This window comes from Prinia subflava, chromosome 10 (assembly GCF_021018805.1).
Source record: "Prinia subflava isolate CZ2003 ecotype Zambia chromosome 10, Cam_Psub_1.2, whole genome shotgun sequence".
Taxonomy (NCBI): domain Eukaryota; kingdom Metazoa; phylum Chordata; class Aves; order Passeriformes; family Cisticolidae; genus Prinia; species Prinia subflava.
Genome location: NC_086256.1, coordinates 16,658,334 through 16,676,058, shown reverse-complemented (window position 1 = coordinate 16,676,058; position 17,725 = coordinate 16,658,334). Strand labels below are relative to the sequence as shown.

Below are 17,725 nucleotides of genomic sequence, written 5' to 3'. Positions count from 1 at the left end.
TTTGTATTCCCCCATGATATTTATAGCTCTACTCTGAGAAAATTTTATTAAAATGAATACACTGCAAATGTTGATCTTTATAGCAGACAGAGTAACTGAGCAGTTACCTGTAATGTCTGGAAATGTTAGATGAGGTAGTTTCTTTCATACTGGCAGCACCTGTGGATTCCACATCTGAGGTATTGGATGAATGTGCAGTTCCATCAGATTTCCTGTTTTGCAAGGTAACAGGTTTGCCATGTAAAAAAAAAAAAAAAATTAAAAATTGAGCTAACATTTCAGAAGCAAACAGATAAATTATATGGTGTTATAATGGTTTATGGGAGGGTTGGGGTTTTTTTTAATTTACCCAACAGTGCAGGGTAATTCCAAGGCTGGGTTCTCTATCACTGGAACTGGTTCATTATCCTAAGGGGGGGGAAAAAAAAGTTACTTCAACTTACATTTTTTATTGATTTTTATTTGAGAGGGGGAATATAAATTCATATTAACTTGTTATGTTTTTCTTCAACATTTATGATGCAGTTAGAAGGAAGGGAGGAAGGGGGAAGAAATATCCTTACCAGAGGAGATGACTCTGGAGTTTTGTGAATCATTTTTCTTGTATAGGGACCAGGAGGACGACCTACTGATTTTTTTTTCCCCTTTCTTTCTATACCATTACTTAATTCCCTAGAAGAAAATTTGTATTGTATTTTGTATTACTGATGATAATTTTCATTGAATACATGTTTTCCTTTGGCAATGAATATACAATTAAATGTTTATTTCTAAACCATTGCATTAAATGAAGTGATTCTGGCAAACCAAAATTTGCAGGTTGAAAGTTACATAGTTTTGTCTTTATAATACTGTAACAAATTCAGTATAATTCTAGGGACATTATTGATTCCCAAATGTTGAAGAGGAATGAACAAGTGTTAAATATCATTTATTCATAGGATCACTCTTGGTGAAAAAGATGGCACATTTATCAATACAAGTTACTATTTCACAACATACCTCCTACTGAGAATTCTAGCCTCTTATTGCCTAAGAGATCCAGTAAGGCAAAAGGTTCTGTTATCCAAATGACAGCAAAGTAGGGATATTTTCTATTGTTCTTACTGTTAAATGTCATGTTGGTTTTTTAGAAGAATCCTAATAGATAGTTAACTACATTTGTTCTAAGACATTGTTCTCACAAATAATCTGCCTTGACTATTATTTTTTTTAAAATGTTCTACAAAGAAAAGGCCTTTTTGTTGGTACCAAAAAATAGCCAAAGTAGCTCCAATTAACCACAACACTGCTAGAATGACAGGGTTATTTTACCTCACATCAGGGATTGGTTTAGATGATTTTCTGCCTTTAATTTTGAACTCATGTGAAGTTCCTTCTGGTTCTTTATCAGCCTTTAAAGCAGCATTCGGTGGTACAGGAGGAACTCGAATTCTCAAGCCAAACAAATGCTTCTTTTTCTTTATTTCTTTTCCAGACATAAACCTAGATGATGTTGAAGTAATTGTTAAAATTCTGATCCCAGGGAACACAACTTTTAAAAAAGCAGGGTACACGCAAAACAAAATTATGCAAAGAGAATATTCATTCTAATGCTACTTTACTCCCCTCTTTACCCCATCACAATCCTCCTTCTCAAAAACAGAATGTGAAATGGAAGGAAGATGGAAGTTAATACAATTCTCTTGGTTTGGGTTACAATCAAAATAGTTATGTAATGTTACAGTTTGAGATAGAAACATTATTTAAAACTTAAAATGTTATGTACAGCCAGAGCGATTTATCACAGACTGAAGACTGTAGCCTAAGTCAGATTAAACAGGCAAACCACATTTAAGACAAAAAGTACCAATAACTTACATAGTCTTGTAATCATTTAATGCCTCCAGGACATGCTCATATCTTTCAGATTTTGGTGTGTCTGCCAGCTGTAAAGTATTAAGAAATCATTTAACCTCTCAAATTCTTTAGTAATAGAAAGATTCCAGATATTCCAGTAATAGAAAGATTCTGCGTCATTGGAACTACAGATTTGAATGTAAAGTACATTAACCCAATATTAGCTGTGTTGCATATTAACCATAATCTCATATATTTTGTGATTTACATCCACAGAATTAATGCCAGGATCAAGCCCAGGACACAGAATGAGTTTCACTTTTAACAAGTACAAGCAAAATATCTCAAAACATTTAGTAGAAAGAGGGAACACAACACTAGATTGCTCTCCCAAGACTCCTAATAAAAAAATCTGTATGTACTCCCAAACTGAGACTGCAAACAGAGGATAACTATATAGAGACAAAAGAATCTAATTGTTTATGATAATTATGGCAAAATCCTGCTATAGGACCCAATTCACTTTTTTTTAATGCTACTCAATTTGATACAAAAAAAGAAAACATCCAGAAAAATTATCAGAATTAAAAAACCTCCAAACCAGTAGACCTACTTCCATGCCCCTTTATTTAAGACCCAGTCTAACCTCCCTCCTTTCACCAAATCCTGAAATAACTAGTCCCTATAAAACTTTCAAAACATGAAGTCTCTCTGAAAAGTTGCATAAATCATTACAGAGAAAAGCAGAACAAGTATGCTGGTGACTATCACATGGACACAACATTATGTACCAGAATGCAAAATTAGGTTGTTTATATTTATATATCTACTTTTCAATCCAGCAAAACTACCATTATTTCCAGTTGCCATGCCAAAAGCTGTAGGTTTATCTTTAATTATAGAGCTGACAGCAGTTTCTAAGTTTCACTATTAATATGAATACTAAAGACCTGACTGTACAACATTTGCAGCTCAAAGAAACCCAACAAAAAACCCAGATAATTTCTAAAGAATACAATTCTCACCAAACCAGATAGATAGAAAAGGTCAGAGAATTCAATGTGCTAACAGCTAAAAATAAGTGAATAAATATACTCATAAACCCCAACCTTTAAACATGATTTTGGGCAAGACTGACAGTCTACAGTCTGGTACCTGACTACCAGAGCTAAGATAGGTGCTCAAGTGGTTTTAGCCAAAGAAAGTAACAACTCATTTTCCATCTTCACCACATGCATTCCATACAATCCATCGCTATCTAGAGGTCTTGCAACTCTGCAGCACTAAACTACACAGAAAATTGTCACATATTTATTGCTTTCTAAGTAACAACATGTTAAAAATTACTGGTTTAGGAGTTCTGATAACTCCACCAGTTACCACTGTCTTACCTACAGCTAAAACCCTTTTCCTTTTACTCAAGTATAAATAGGTAGAGAAGGAAAACGCCTAAAACCGTTGTATTGTACATGTCAATTATTTCTGTGACTAGTTTGTTTCCCTCATTTCCTTAGTTAACCAAAGTTAATCAGAATTTCCAAGCCAGTTTTTGCCGATTTCATGGAAGACATTTAAATCTTTTCAGAATAAAGTGTTGAAATTTCCTCAATACAGCTTGTATGAATTTACTCAAAATCTAACCCTTTAAAAATGTTGTCAACTTTCAGAACATATGTATGCACTGTGATTTAAAAACAAGAAAGGGTATTCTACTTACTTACCTCACCAGGATGCAATCTATCCCAGTTTTCATTAATGTAGGCCATAAGTTCAAGCTCCGAATCAAAATATTTCTTTTTATGAATAACACTTAGGTTGTAAAGGCATAGATGTGCTATATCTACCCTAGAATATTTGAATAAAAAAACCAGAGAAAACAAGTATTTTTCTTCCAATTGCTTTCCTCTGAAACAATTTAGTAGAAAAGATATTAGCATTATACAGGTGGAGGAACACAAAGCCCAACTTAAGACACGCAATCCAGACAACACTACGAAGCCTACTGCAATTTCTCTTCGAGTGATTCCTTCTGCTTTGCATCTCACTTTCATTTCTGATTCATCTCATTGTCATGATATATTTTTAAATTCCAAAACTGGTCTGGACCATGGGATGTAAGCAAGTCTGAATTTATACTTGAATGTATCAGTTCTGAATTCATGCAAGTATTTTGGTGAATTAACATTTAACACTGTGATTTCCACCACGTATTTGTCAGCACTAGGTATATATCCATGAAATTGGATATAATTTCTATTACAGACTAGTTCCATTAAGACAATTCAAGGAAACTATCATTAAATGTATCAGGATGTGAGCTCTGGTATTCACTACGTTTGCCTTACATAATACAGCAGGATCCTAAACCTGCAAAAAACACTTAACTTGGGTATCTCAATCTTCATATACAGAACAAGTGAGTAGTTGCTCTTTACTTCACTGAATGACCCCAAAATTGAATCCCAAGAGCATGCAGTCACAATATATCCCTTAAAGATAAACTTTTGAAAGAAATTTATCCCTGATCACACACACAGCCAGAATGACTAAGGCAACAGCTCAAGCTAACAAGCAGATTTCCTTTTTAGCAAGAACAAAAACACCAAAAAGAAAAGCAGAGCATGTATTCAACTCACCCTTTTTTTTTAAATTCATACTTACCATCTCAAGGGTAAACGTTTGAGGTATTCTGGTCCAGAACTGCAAACTGAGCAAATGAACGTATAAAACCTAAAAATATATACATATGTGTATGTACACATGTCTGGGTGGTGGGTCCATACACACACCTAGTGTTTTAACTCCCTGATTATGAAAGAAATGAAAGTTAAGCAAGCAAGAAACTCAGCTATATGGTATTTGTGAGTGCCTTTAATCTTCATCTTACTTTAGCAACTTCTATAATCTGTGCTGATAGCTACAGGCCAGATACAAGGTACTTCTCCAATTTCATCCTGCTACCACTGTTTCATTCTGCCTGAGAAAGGCGCTCAACCTGTGCCTGTATCAGTGAAGATGCTCAGTAATGTCCCCAGCACAGTCTCTCAAATGCAAAAACCTGTGCACCAGTGTAAAAATGCAATTTAAGCAGCCATATATTCCTGGGTCCTAACTCAGTTCCTTCATACAAATATTCCAGAAAAATTCCTACATAAAATTATAGTAAGTAATGAATGAAATGCTCTTTGATTCTCTTCTCCAGTTTTCCTCTTTCATCTGCTGCAAGTGCTCCGAGATCCTCTTAAAACAAAAGCACAGAGCAGCACTCTTTTTCATTTTTTTGTTCTAACTCCTCACAAACAGAGCATGCAGAGTTGCACCTGTTGTATAAATGATTTCCACACCAAGTGAAGGCAGTTACAGCTGAAATCCAACTGTGCATTGGTCACTTCACCACCCATTCAACTGAGATGAAGAACTGCATTTTCCCAGCACCTGGACACAGGCTGTCCTGTGTGTGAACCTCTGCTCAAAACTCAACCACTTCCCTCACATTTTAAATGAACACAACCACAAAGTACAGCTTAATTTTCTTACCTGTCACCAAAAAGCATTGGCTTTTGGAGGCACTGCACACAAGCCTCATGAAACCACTGTTTACATTTGCAGCACTGCAACATCTTTAGATACCAGCTTCAACAACAGAAAGAGACATAATATGGGTTAAAAAGTTACTGAAAATGTTTCTTCATTATGTTTAAATTAAATAGGAAGAGATCTTTTGACCCAAACTGATTTTTCCAGTTTATAAAACAGTCATCTCATATTTCAGTAACATTTAGTTCCATAATGAATTACTAGAAAAGACAGACTAGGAATACTAATTAATTCCTTTACTATGCTATCTTTTAAATTATCAAATTAAGAAAAAAAGCATTCAATTTACTTTTAATTCTCAGTAATAATTCAGGAACTCCATACAAGCTCCTTCTGACATACTTGATTAGCTTCCTTGTTATTTTCTCACGCACAACACAACTGCATTGTCACAAACATTTGTTCTGAGGATCCAACTACTTACATCCTCAAAAGAAACTTCATAGTTTACAGCTTTTCTTTTTTCAGCTTCTTTCTTGAGAAAAGGAACCATGCAAAACTGACAGCCATGTTTGTTCAAGTCTCAAAAGTCTCAAACCAGAGCTCTGTCCTCTGTACATACACTCCAATACTTGGCTCTTTTGGAGAACTCTTTACCTGCCTTGACCTCAAATCTTCAATGCTATCTTATTCATTCACTCATTCATGCAGACACCAGAGTACTCATCTCTACCTGCTTAAGAGGTTCTCTTCTTGCCTTTCTTGTAAAAAAGAACCAGCAGAGGACTCTGTAATGCCATAAGAGGAAAAAAAAAACCTTTCCCCTGTCAGTGACTAAAAACCAGGATGTGACGTTATGGTAGAATCAGACAGCTGTCTACTCCAACAAAATCTAATAAACTAATCTCTAGCTACATTTATTTTTGTGACTTATGACACAGCTGAGTTAACATCAGAAAAATCTGCCTCGAACTGCAAGAGCATCAAAAAACAGTTCCATCCAAACTCAACACATCAACAGTAGCGACACAAAAAAAATTCTTGCTCATTATAGAATGTACTGTGATGATCTGTAAGGGCCCCATGACAAAATTAAAACAAACCAAAATATTCTATGGGGGAAGAAATTAATAATATATTTTCCACTGTGAGACACTTTAAAAATGCATAGGGAATTCCAAATCCCACTCTGCATCCAGTTTCTGGTATGTACACACAGAAACAGAAACTAACAATTTCACAAGGAAGTCTACAAGAAATGAGTCCATGTTTGTAGCTGCAGTTGAGAAAAGCTCTTGCATATTATCCATTTACTTACTCTCCAGGTCCTCCACAATAGCAGTAACACTGCTGGACATTGGTTTTATGACCTGCATCCCACTCAAGGTCTGTTGCATTATATGGTAACGTTTGTTTCATGACTTGCAGTGCTTTGGCATTTGGTCCTTTCTTAAGCGCACCACCTCTCTGGGCCAAAACAGATACATTAGGTTACAAAAAAACAGTAATGTATTTCTGAAACTTTCAAAGCTTTTCACTTGATTGTAAAAAAGTTTTCTTAACTTGCAAGTCAAAGATTTTCAGGTGTATTAATGTTTTAATTCTAGCATGTTTGTTTAAAAGTGAAACATTGTCTATTTCTAAAAGCAGCATTACTTCTCAACATACAAAATTTGCATTCAGATCAGAGATAAAAAAGAAACCACTAAAAAAAAGCCATATCTTTCTGTTGTTCCGATTTTAAAAACAAAGATGCATGCAATATGAAATGCATTAACCTTTTTTTCCTAGAAACACACCTTTGTTGTTGTTGCAAAGACACACTGTCGACAGAGCCATTTATCATCTGAATCAATCACGCTGGAATCAATATTTGGGGTGTGACACAGCTGATGGTAACCTGTGTGAAAACAATCAGCCAAACTGTTATTAAAAGGACAAAAGCTTACACAGAATTAACTATATATAACTTTAATGCAACTATAAGGCATTATCCATCATTAAGTGCCAAAAACCTGAACAAAAATTGGTAAAACGTTCAAAATGGTCTTTTAAATTTTCTTAGTAGAAAAAAATAATCTTGACTTACAGGACAGGTGTTAGTCACTTTAACATGGATTATCATCTTTCACTGAGCTGTTAATAGCCACTAAGGGCTACAAAATTTAAGATCAGTTGAGCAGTCAGTCATAGCCGGGCAAATATCCTCCTTTGTGAAACAAATCAAAACATCTCTTAAAATCCAGTAAATAGAAAAAAAATCTAGTTACCTTGCCCACATTTATCACATATAACCATTTCATTTGGTGCTTCTGAATACTCTTCCTGACATATTGTACAGACCATTTCCCCACTCTCAGTGGCTCCTAGACAAAGATGAGATTGTGATTTTTTTCAGATTATATCTGCAGTTGGAACAGTTACCACATGTATAGCCTTCTTCATAATTTCACTTACAGACACATGCATTGTAGAAACACATTGTTACAGTGCCAAACTTCTTAATAAGAACATATCCAGACATTTTGTACAGACTGTGTTATAAATATTTATATCACTTATGATAAGCTATCAGATATTTACAGGTTTTATACTGCCCACTGACTATAATCATGGGCAATATGAAACCATGAGTCCATGGTTCCTCAACATCAACAATAAAAATTCAGTAACTGAATAAAGAACATAAATTTAGGTTAAAAATACCTATAAATAAATACTATCTGGACAACTAATAGATCTTTTGTACTTCTATTACTTTGCATTTCTATCCATGTGAATACAGACACACTTTAGGTATCTTTTTGACAGATCTGCCAAAGATGCCCTAAACTCCAACATTACTACAGTTATTACTACTTACACATATCTGCAAGCACACAGTTACAGTAGAGAAAGGAGAAAAAACTAAGTTTGCAAACTGGAAACAAAACTACATCTTCCTCCATTTTTATCACATACCAATGTAACAGTTAATTAAAATACAAATTTCTTAATTACAGAATATTCTGAGTTGGAAAGGACCCATTAGGATCATGAACTTAAAATTTTCTCACATTCATTCATTAAATTTTAATAGTTAGGATAAATAAATCAGATCATAAACTACATACACAGAAGCAGAACAGCATTTTCTACAAGCATCAAGAAATAAAGCAGTTGATTTTTTGCTATTACAAATACAAAGCTTCTCCTTTAAATAGACAGTGTTTAGCTTAAACATCAAGAATCAACAAGAGCCAGAGCAGATTTCTATTCCTTTTGTACAGTGAGGAAATTGTAACTGATCTTCAGAAGAAATGATCATCCATGCTTCACTAGCATTAGGTTATAAAAACATTAACTACTACCAAAATGTTGGGAAACCAAAAAGGTATTCTACAATAGGTGCCTCACTTGATAACTACACATTTCTTTATATCACATGAATACTCTAAAACTTATAATGGTTTCTCATGTGCAACAGTCGTGATGTTCCTTTTTTAAATGTCAAAACTCTGTTCAGACATAAGATTCACCAAGGGTTTTTTTTTTCCCATATTATGTCGTTTCAACTGAAAACAGTACAAAGAATATAAACCTGGTGTAAATTAGGGCCTGAAATTCTCTGTAAAGGCAGAGAACATAATCTACCCCCACCCAAACTAATTCAAATGTGATTATTTTTAGAAGTCTTGTCCACCTCACACATGTAAAAACAAAGAAAAAAAGCCCAAAGCAAAACAGTAACTACAATGACAGTTCTTTGAATTTCTTTTTTCTTATTTGCATAATTTTTGTTCCTGGATAATATTAAATTATATTACTCCTTAGAACAAAAGAATGCAATATAATCATATTTTTTAACAGGTAACAGTAATCTAAACAAATAAGATACCAAACAATGACTACTTCATGGAAGTTCTTGCCTGTTTGTATGTCCTTCCAGAGAACCCAGGATTTGGAACTGTCTTCAAATATAATGAAGCAGTTCTGTTTCAATTTGTTTATCTGAAAGACAGAAATACAGTGGAAGCAGTGAGTAAAAGCACCAAACAGAAGAATGCATTTAATACTATAGAAATGAGACAGTAATACTGCAATTTTCAACAGTATGTGACACTTTAAGGCTCCAGTGAAATCAAAAAATGTGATTACCTTTTTGATAGTTCCAAGATAAAACAAGCCATCTGACCATCTAGCTAGGACATCCTGACCTTCCTCAAATTTACAGAGTGGCTTTTTGGCTTTCTGTCCATCACGCAGCGACAGCTTGGCCAGAGACGCTGAGCTCTTGTGGCTGCGCCGTACCGGAGAGCGCTTCTGGACCAGTGAGTTACCCACGGCTGCCGAGTCTCTGCGGAGGCAAGCGAGGGGAGAGGTAACCACAGCGGGCAGGGGAACCGCGGGCTGGGAACACGGCCAACTCCAGGACTTCAGCTAACAAAACACCTGCTCCTCTTTTTGGACCTCACACACCTTGCAGCGCTGCCTCTGCTACTACACAAGCGTACAAAACCCGAAAGGGACAAGCTGATAAAAGAGAAGGACTCTAGGAAGTCAACTAATGCAAATGAGGATGGGGACACACAAACTGCTCAGCTCAGAGACTCTTCACAAAATCACCAGAATCACTGAAAAACACATCAAAAACATTCAAACCAGGATTACTTATGCAAAACTCAAATCACTGCCTCTTTTCTAAAATTCCAAGGAAGCTAAAAAGGTCCTAAGCCAATTCTAACTGCATTACCATGGTTGGAAGAGTACAGGTTGAGCATTACCCTGGCTCAAGGTAAATACTGAGGTACCTCCAACACAAAAGCATGCAATGCCACTAAGCACTAAGCTGTAGAGCTTTCCAGCACAGGAAGAATTTCCACATGTTGAATTTCTTATGCAAAATAAATTTTCCTCTCTGTTAGACTAAGAGTGGAAAATAATAAGGAAGGAAACCCAAAATTGTAAGTTATTTGTATCAGTAAGATTTTTCCTCATATATTCCACAACACATAGTCTATCTATATGTAAGTGTGGATGTGCTTTTATGTCACTGTCAAACACTACACTTGAATCAAGGCAGTAAAATACAGAAAATTATAAAACAGGACCAGAGAGTACACAAGGAAGGACTTCATAAGTAATACTCAGAATCTGAGACTACGTAACAAAGTTACCATTTGTATATCCAAATGTATTTTCTCTAGAAACTATATGTATGGGTAACTAGGATGCAAACAATTAGGGACTGGGGAATTAAACAGGATACAGTCAATTGAAGAGAAGTTTCACCTCACTCAAGATATCTTAGGTACATTATCAGCACCAGAAACATTAAAAATTATTAGCACCATAATTAATCTCAAAGTACCAACAAAAGCAGTAAACTAATCTGGTTTCATATAGTTTGAGAATTGCTATACAGATATTTGAGAAGTTGCTCTACAGCTTCAAAGAGAAAGGAATCTTCTCTCTAAAGAATTTACTACTCACATTTAATACGACAATAAAACTGGAAAGGTAATGGCTTAAAATATATTAAACAGTTCAAACCAAGAAGGTTAGGCACTTGAAAATCAGCTGCTTTAAGCATATTTATAATCAATGTGACATTTAACAATGACATGACAGTAAGAGCAGCTATAATGGGCCTCTGGCATCCTCATGCACAACTGGGTCACCAATTTAAGTCCTGTGTGATCCCAAACACAAAAGCATTCAGATGGGTGACTAGGGAAGACCAGAGGAACAAAAAATCCTTTGGCTTCTTTCACAGCTGACACACTGTCACTTCATCCTTCATCACTGCATCAGAAAATTAAACTGTCATTTTCCATCTTCTCTCTTCATGGTGCAAGTAACAATGTTCAGACCCACCACCCAGCCAGATATCTCAGATAAAGAATCTTACCAATTCTGCTGCTTCTTACACAGAAGTTGGTTCAAGTTACTGCTACTGTTCCTCAGCTCTACTCTAACCTCTAATAAATGAGACAGGATACATGCAGCATTCAAAACAGGTTTACAATAACAGAGTAAAAGCTTGGCAGCCCAGGACATTTATCTTTTGCTTACTCAGCACTAACACCTGGTTTACAAGTGGTTTGACAGAACTGCTCTCAGAGAAGTTCACAGATTTTCTTTCCAATTTTTTTCTGAGGTTTAAGACCCTAGAAAAAGCTAGGTTAGCCTAGCTAGGCCAGCCTAGAAATAGGTAGGTATTCCTGCTACAAGGCAGGAATGTTTGCTCTTCTTTTCCAGTACTTGAAAAAATGTGTGAAAGATCTCGTACCAAATATACAAAAAGAAACAAATTCATTATCATAAACAGTACAGATTATCACTCTAAAAACAACAGTGACCTTTATAGTAAAAAAAAATTCTTCAAAAACATTGAAAAGAATGCAGTACAAAAGTACACATGTTTTTCTGACAACACCATTAAAATCACAACCAAAAAGAAGTGTGCATCATTTTCTGGCACAAAACACTTAAATGGATCTATACATTCACTTATACAACAATGTAAATACACAATAGCAGCTTCAGACCCTGAAGAACCTTGATACACAGTAAAGATGTGAGCCAATAAACCAGACACTTCTCCATTGTCCACACTGCTCTCTTTGTGAGTGATGGCAGTGCTGAAGTGACAACTGAACAGCTCATGAAGCAGCTCCTGCTGTGGCAGTTTATGGTTTATCTCAGACACTGAAAATAGGGTTAGCTATCACAATAGGCTGACAGTAACTTAACAGTTGCTTTCCACATGGATAGGAAGTTTCTCTCCAGGGAAACATTCCCTCAATGTTTTTGACTGCAATTAAGTAGGAAGTCAACTGTTTTAACAAGCTGACTTTAATGAACAGGACATAAGTTACTTAAAGTAGGTGTCTCTGAGGTATCTTCTGGAACCACTGCACAAGAAATGCAGCACAGACCAGTGTAAAAGCTACATGCATAAAATGTTACTAACTTGCCCATTGTCTTGTCACAGCTCTAACTGTTGTAGTGGAATGCCAGAAAGTCACACCTACCACTAAAATAAAACTTTTGTTGGAAGTTAAAATGCAAACTGAATTTCAAAATTGGCAAGCAAGAAGGTAAAGGTTCCACATTTTCCAGCAACTTGCTTTCTAGTCTTCCTTAAAGTTAGCTTCATAGCACCTTCTGAATATATAATAATATGGTTACCAATAAAATTAGTAACCTTGAAATAACAATTTCCCCACCATCTTAAAAACTTCTCTCCAAGAACTTATAATTGCACAACACCCATCAGATGCACTGTTTTTCAAAAGAAATCTTAAACAGTATAAAAATCTGCATTGTCTCATTCAACCTTCACAACCAAGCTACACTGTATGTCTTACAGCACCTACGGCTTTCCATCTATTACTCAATGCTAAGTATGTCTCAGTTCACTGATCTGTTTCACAGAATGGTTTGTAAGCACAACTGAATAAATGCAAACAAGGAACCTGGGACACGAACTCCCACAGCTGGCACTGCCAGACTGCATGACTGAACCTCCGCTGACAACCCTTACAATTTCAGGACACTTCGAGAAGAGCTGCCTGATTCACAAATGCTGCAACAATAACAGATGATAGCTACCCTATGAGCACAGATAGATTTTGGAAGCATTAAAAATACTAAGTTTTAACAACAAAGTGGCCAAAGAACATGCAGAGAAAATTTTAATCCACTGAGAAAACTCAAAGTGGGACAAATAGCTCATTTATTCCTAGTAAATACAAACCACAGTGAAGGGATGACTACTTCAAAGATTTATCAGAAGGGAATTCAGACAGAAATCATACACAGAGCATTCTACTAAGACAGCCCACAGAAGTTTAGGATCTATCTCAAAACTGGAAATGTGGTATCCCACAGGAAAGTAAAATATAGTGAAAGAACGTATAATAACCTCTTATATTACCTCTTGTACTCCTGCCATGCACTGCTGTGAAGACACTAATTGCATCACACTCATTTTCTCACAGGAGCTGGAAGGTTGCAGTTATGTCTCCCTGAAGCTGATTGAACCTGGTTCCCTAAAGCCCCTCTCACAGGTCAAGTGCTCCAGTCCCTGACATTCCTGTAGGTCCTACACCAAACCCTTCTAGTTTGATGTCTCTGGCAGTGGTAGACCAGAACACAGCATTCTATTGAGATGCTGTCTAATGAGTTTTGTGTAGAAGGAAATAATCACTTCCCCTCAGTCTTCTCTTATTACAGCCCAGGACACCACTTTTCTTAGCTCACAGGACACAGTGCTGGCTCGTATTCTGCTTTCTGTCTGTCAGATCCCCAGCCCATCTTGCAAAGCTGACCCCCAGCCAATCCTAGCTGGGAGTTCCTTCTTCAGATGCAGGACTTTGCTTTCTTTCAGTTGAATTTCACAAAGATCACATTTAATCTCTTCTTTCAGCCTTGCTGAAACTGAGGTTGGATGAGGTTCTCCCCACAGAATGTGGTCAGGTTCTTCAGGCCATGATTTAAATCTTTGGTGACTGTTACCTTTCCATGCATCCAGAAACATCCTCCAGGAAGACTTCATGGCTTCCCTAATGACCAAGTGAAGCTAACCAGCCTGTGGTTCCCTGGGTTGAACTCCCAGCCCTTTCCACAGACATCTGTAACACATGCAATTCTCTCATCATTATTGATTAGCCCTGCTCTTCACAACCTGTAACAGTGAAGGAGAGCCCTACAAGAACATCACAGGATCCTTGGTGCTCTTGAAACCAGCCTGGTCCCATGGGTCTACATGAGTCAAGTTCCCATGTTTGTTCAAATGTGCAGCAAGCCAATTCATAGGCCACTCCAGCAAAGCTTAACAAATCATGGACAGAAGTAAAAATATCACTTAAGGCAGAACAACTTTGTCCTACCAATGACCTCAGGGCAACCATTCTGTGTAAGTCACTCTTTGTCAGTAACTTGCTTATTCTCAGCTTTACAGAGTCAACCCTAACAGTACCCATGATGATCAAATGTGATTTCACAGAATACATTACTGTCTCAGTAGGGTGGCTGGCTTTGGTGAGGGTTTTAATTCTTTCAAAGGGCCTTAGATTTTGGCTATGATTTTTTTTTCCTCTGAATTCCTTTCTCTGGTTAGACTCTTTAGGGAACTCTCTAGTTATCACAGAATATATTTTCTTCAATGAGTTTTTGAAGTAGATCTATGCTTTCAAAAGTATATATATCACATTACCTGAAAAAGTAATAAATTTTGCTTCTAAGAAATAAAAAAAAAAGGTAATAAAAACTAAGCAAGGCCCCATAGACTATTAATCTGATTAGGAGTTAGGTCTATGAATCTGTTGCATATTAGAAAGAAGTTTAGCTAGAGGACTGAGGGGAAGCGACTGTTTGAGACACAAAACTTAGATAGATAGCATCAAGATAGAATACTGTGGTTTTGCTCTCTGACCCTGTGAAATATGACTGTCCTTTAGAAGATTGGTGCATATTGTTAAAAAGATGTGGTCACCAGGGTGACTGTACTCCTATGTTCATAACACTACAATCATTTGTGATTTTATTTTTGCTCACACTCTCCCTTGAGAAATCTTAATGAGAAGAGTTTTAAAATTAAAGTATTAGAGTTTAAATGATCATTACAGAATAACATTTAGTACATAGGTAAGTAGGACAGGGCAGTCACGTACTGCAAGAGCCATTTGTTTGGGATCAATCATGTGTTTGCACATGAAGAGGCAGAAGGTACAGGGAGAAAACAATGGTTCCGGGTCACAAGACACCTTTTCAGACCAAAATTCCCTTCAATTGTATCCTCAGCACCTCTGTGAATACAGCAACTGCATTTTGGGTTTCTACAGTATCCAAATCCAGTACATGCAGCAACACACCCTGCTAAGGGAGTGTGAGCACAACTCCAGCAATGAAAGAAATAACAGACAACAATGCTACCTTGCTCTGGGAGAAGTGGGGAAGAAAATGGATTTCAGAGCTGACCAAAATCCCATAATAAGTTTTCTTCTTTAAGGTTAGGCTGCAAGAACAGCAACTTCCATAAGCATTCCATAGAATTAAAAAAATTAAATAGATCTGAAACATCAGTAAAGTAGTATTATCCTTGAAGATATTTAGTGAATGAAGTATGTCCAGACTCATCAGGAATGCTCTCTTCATTAGCTCTCCTTCTCTCAAAGAAAGTTAAGCACCTTGATTTCACTCTTCCAATGGAGATTCTCTCTCCAGCAATACCTGTGGGTTTATAATTCTTCTCCTGTTGTTTTGCTCAAAGACACGCTTCCCCTCCATTTCCAGCAAGGAGGGCCTGTGAGGAAGGTGAAGCCAGCTCTGCAGCAAGGCCAGCGGCCAGTCACACAAAAACCTCGGTCAATTCACAAACCAAGAGACCGGCTTCTGGTCACACGCGCTTCTGGCCACATCTCCCAGCTTCCTCCTCCACAGCTCTCATGAGGAGCACAAAACACGCTTTAGTGCTTCCACATCCACATCCATCTCCAGGGAATACAGAAGCCCACTGTCTGCTGGGAAATTAACTGGAACTTATTTGTTACAGCTGCCCTTCTCATAAATTTTACCTGATCTCCTGGTGCAGGGAAGGATAAACATAGTTTCATACTAACTACCAATACATGTCTCTTTCACCTATTAAAAGAAAATATATATATACCCTGCTGACTAGCCACATTAAGTCATGTGAGAAGCATCTACATCTGATTTTAAATTCTTTCCAGAACAGAAAAGGCAAGCTGTTGAGAAGCCACACACCTGTATTGGACAAAATAAGGGTTAACCGTGGAAAACATTACTACATTATACTGTCAGTACAGATCCACATTTCACAGCTTGTAGCTCCTTGCAAAGATCCTTCTCATTTTCACTATATTATGCATTTCTTCTTATATGTTCAATCTTTGTTTTCCCTTATTCTGCTTTAAATGAAAAGTCATGAATTCATTAAGCTGTATTCTAATAATACAGAAAGGAAACATTTTTGCCCCCTCTTTTAATCTCAAATGCTTTCAAATTAAATGTAATTTGAGCTCCCAGAAAAAGGGACAAACACTACCAGATTAACTTCTACCAACCTGACTACAGATCAAAAGGAAAAAAAAAGAGGGAAACTTTTCTGTTACTATCCCACACTGTCAGCAGTTTGAGTGTGTATCATTGATCACATTCCCTTATCATTGATCACGTTCCCTTACACTAAGTCAGAAGAAAACCATGTCATTATCCATTACTACGTTTGACCTTTTAAATTTATGATAAGCTGGGCCAATCACAAATTCCAGAAACAACCATAGTGCTCCACTGCTTTCCTGGCAGAGCCTTTCATTTCATTATGCAGGCCCTCTACTTCTAATAGCACCCTGATCCTTCATGGATGAACGACAACCCCTCGTATTTCAACACCAATATCAGTGTCCAGAGCATCCAGCACAGAACCATATTGTTCTCTTTCACTAAAAGAGGTATCAACCCATTCTTTCCACACAATTCAGTATTTAAAAAAAAAAAAAAGGAAAAAGAAAACGCATTACTGCATATCCTTTCAGCCAGCAACAGTTATCATATTTAAGTGGTAGCATTCAAATCGTCAAGCCTGACAGAAATTATGAGGTGAGGCATTGCAAGCAAACAAAAAACAAACAAACAAAAGAAAAACAAAGCCATACAAAAATCCCAAACAAACAAACAAAAAAGAAACAAAAAAAAACCCCAAAACCAAAGTTACCAACGAGCACCACTACCTCTTTGTGCTGCTCTCTTCGCACTCGAGCAAACGCAGCCTACTCGGACAATATCCTTAAAGGAGAAGATGAAAATACAGCTGGCGCGAGGCTGATGGCACCTCACCGCTGCAGCCCCCGGCCCCGCCGACCGGCCCGCTGCCTCCCTCCCTTTGTTTTGGTCACCGAGGAGCACCACTGACCCCTCGCACTCGCCTGCCTGCGGCCGCTCGCAGGGCGCCCCCTCCCCTCCCCCCAAGGCCTGGGCCCCCCGCGCCGGAGCGGGCCCCTGCGGCGCTCCCCGCCGCGGCGCCGGGACGCGGCACCGGCGGCCCGGGCTGCGGGATCGCGCCCCCCCCACCGCGCGGCCCGGCCGGCCGCCCCTCCCTCCCCCCCACCCCTCACCTCATTCGGTCTCTCCAGTGGTGCCAACCGCCTCATACAGGGAAATGGGCGAGCTCGGCAGCCTCCCCCCGCGGCGCGGTGCGGCGGGGCGCTCGGCGCGCAGCGGGTCCCCCGGGCGCGGACCCGCGGCGGACGGCGGCGGGGGGCGGTCAGACCCGCCTCACGGGCAGCCCGGCCCCGGCGCAGCCCCTCGCCATTTTTGTTTCCCGCGGAGGAGGCGCTGGTGC

At 38.0% G+C, this 17,725-nt stretch overlaps 1 protein-coding gene across 1 annotated transcript in view; it reads right to left on the bottom strand.

Annotated features, from left to right (window-relative positions):
• The window catches only part of MTF2 (metal response element binding transcription factor 2), a 27,674-nt gene extending 9,949 nt beyond the window's left edge, over window positions 1-17,725 (bottom strand). Inside the window, exons 1-14 of the mRNA XM_063407515.1 lie at window positions 17,499-17,725; window positions 9,514-9,712; window positions 9,285-9,366; window positions 7,647-7,742; window positions 7,176-7,276; window positions 6,695-6,843; window positions 5,377-5,472; window positions 4,501-4,569; window positions 3,561-3,684; window positions 1,861-1,928; window positions 1,315-1,485; window positions 564-672; window positions 350-408; window positions 108-212 (exon numbers count right to left, since the gene is read on the bottom strand). Of these exons, the coding sequence (XP_063263585.1) occupies window positions 108-212; window positions 350-408; window positions 564-672; window positions 1,315-1,485; window positions 1,861-1,928; window positions 3,561-3,684; window positions 4,501-4,569; window positions 5,377-5,472; window positions 6,695-6,843; window positions 7,176-7,276; window positions 7,647-7,742; window positions 9,285-9,366; window positions 9,514-9,712; window positions 17,499-17,503 (1,433 nt within the window). The 5' untranslated portion in view covers window positions 17,504-17,725. The remainder of the gene's footprint in view (window positions 1-107; window positions 213-349; window positions 409-563; window positions 673-1,314; window positions 1,486-1,860; window positions 1,929-3,560; window positions 3,685-4,500; window positions 4,570-5,376; window positions 5,473-6,694; window positions 6,844-7,175; window positions 7,277-7,646; window positions 7,743-9,284; window positions 9,367-9,513; window positions 9,713-17,498) is intronic.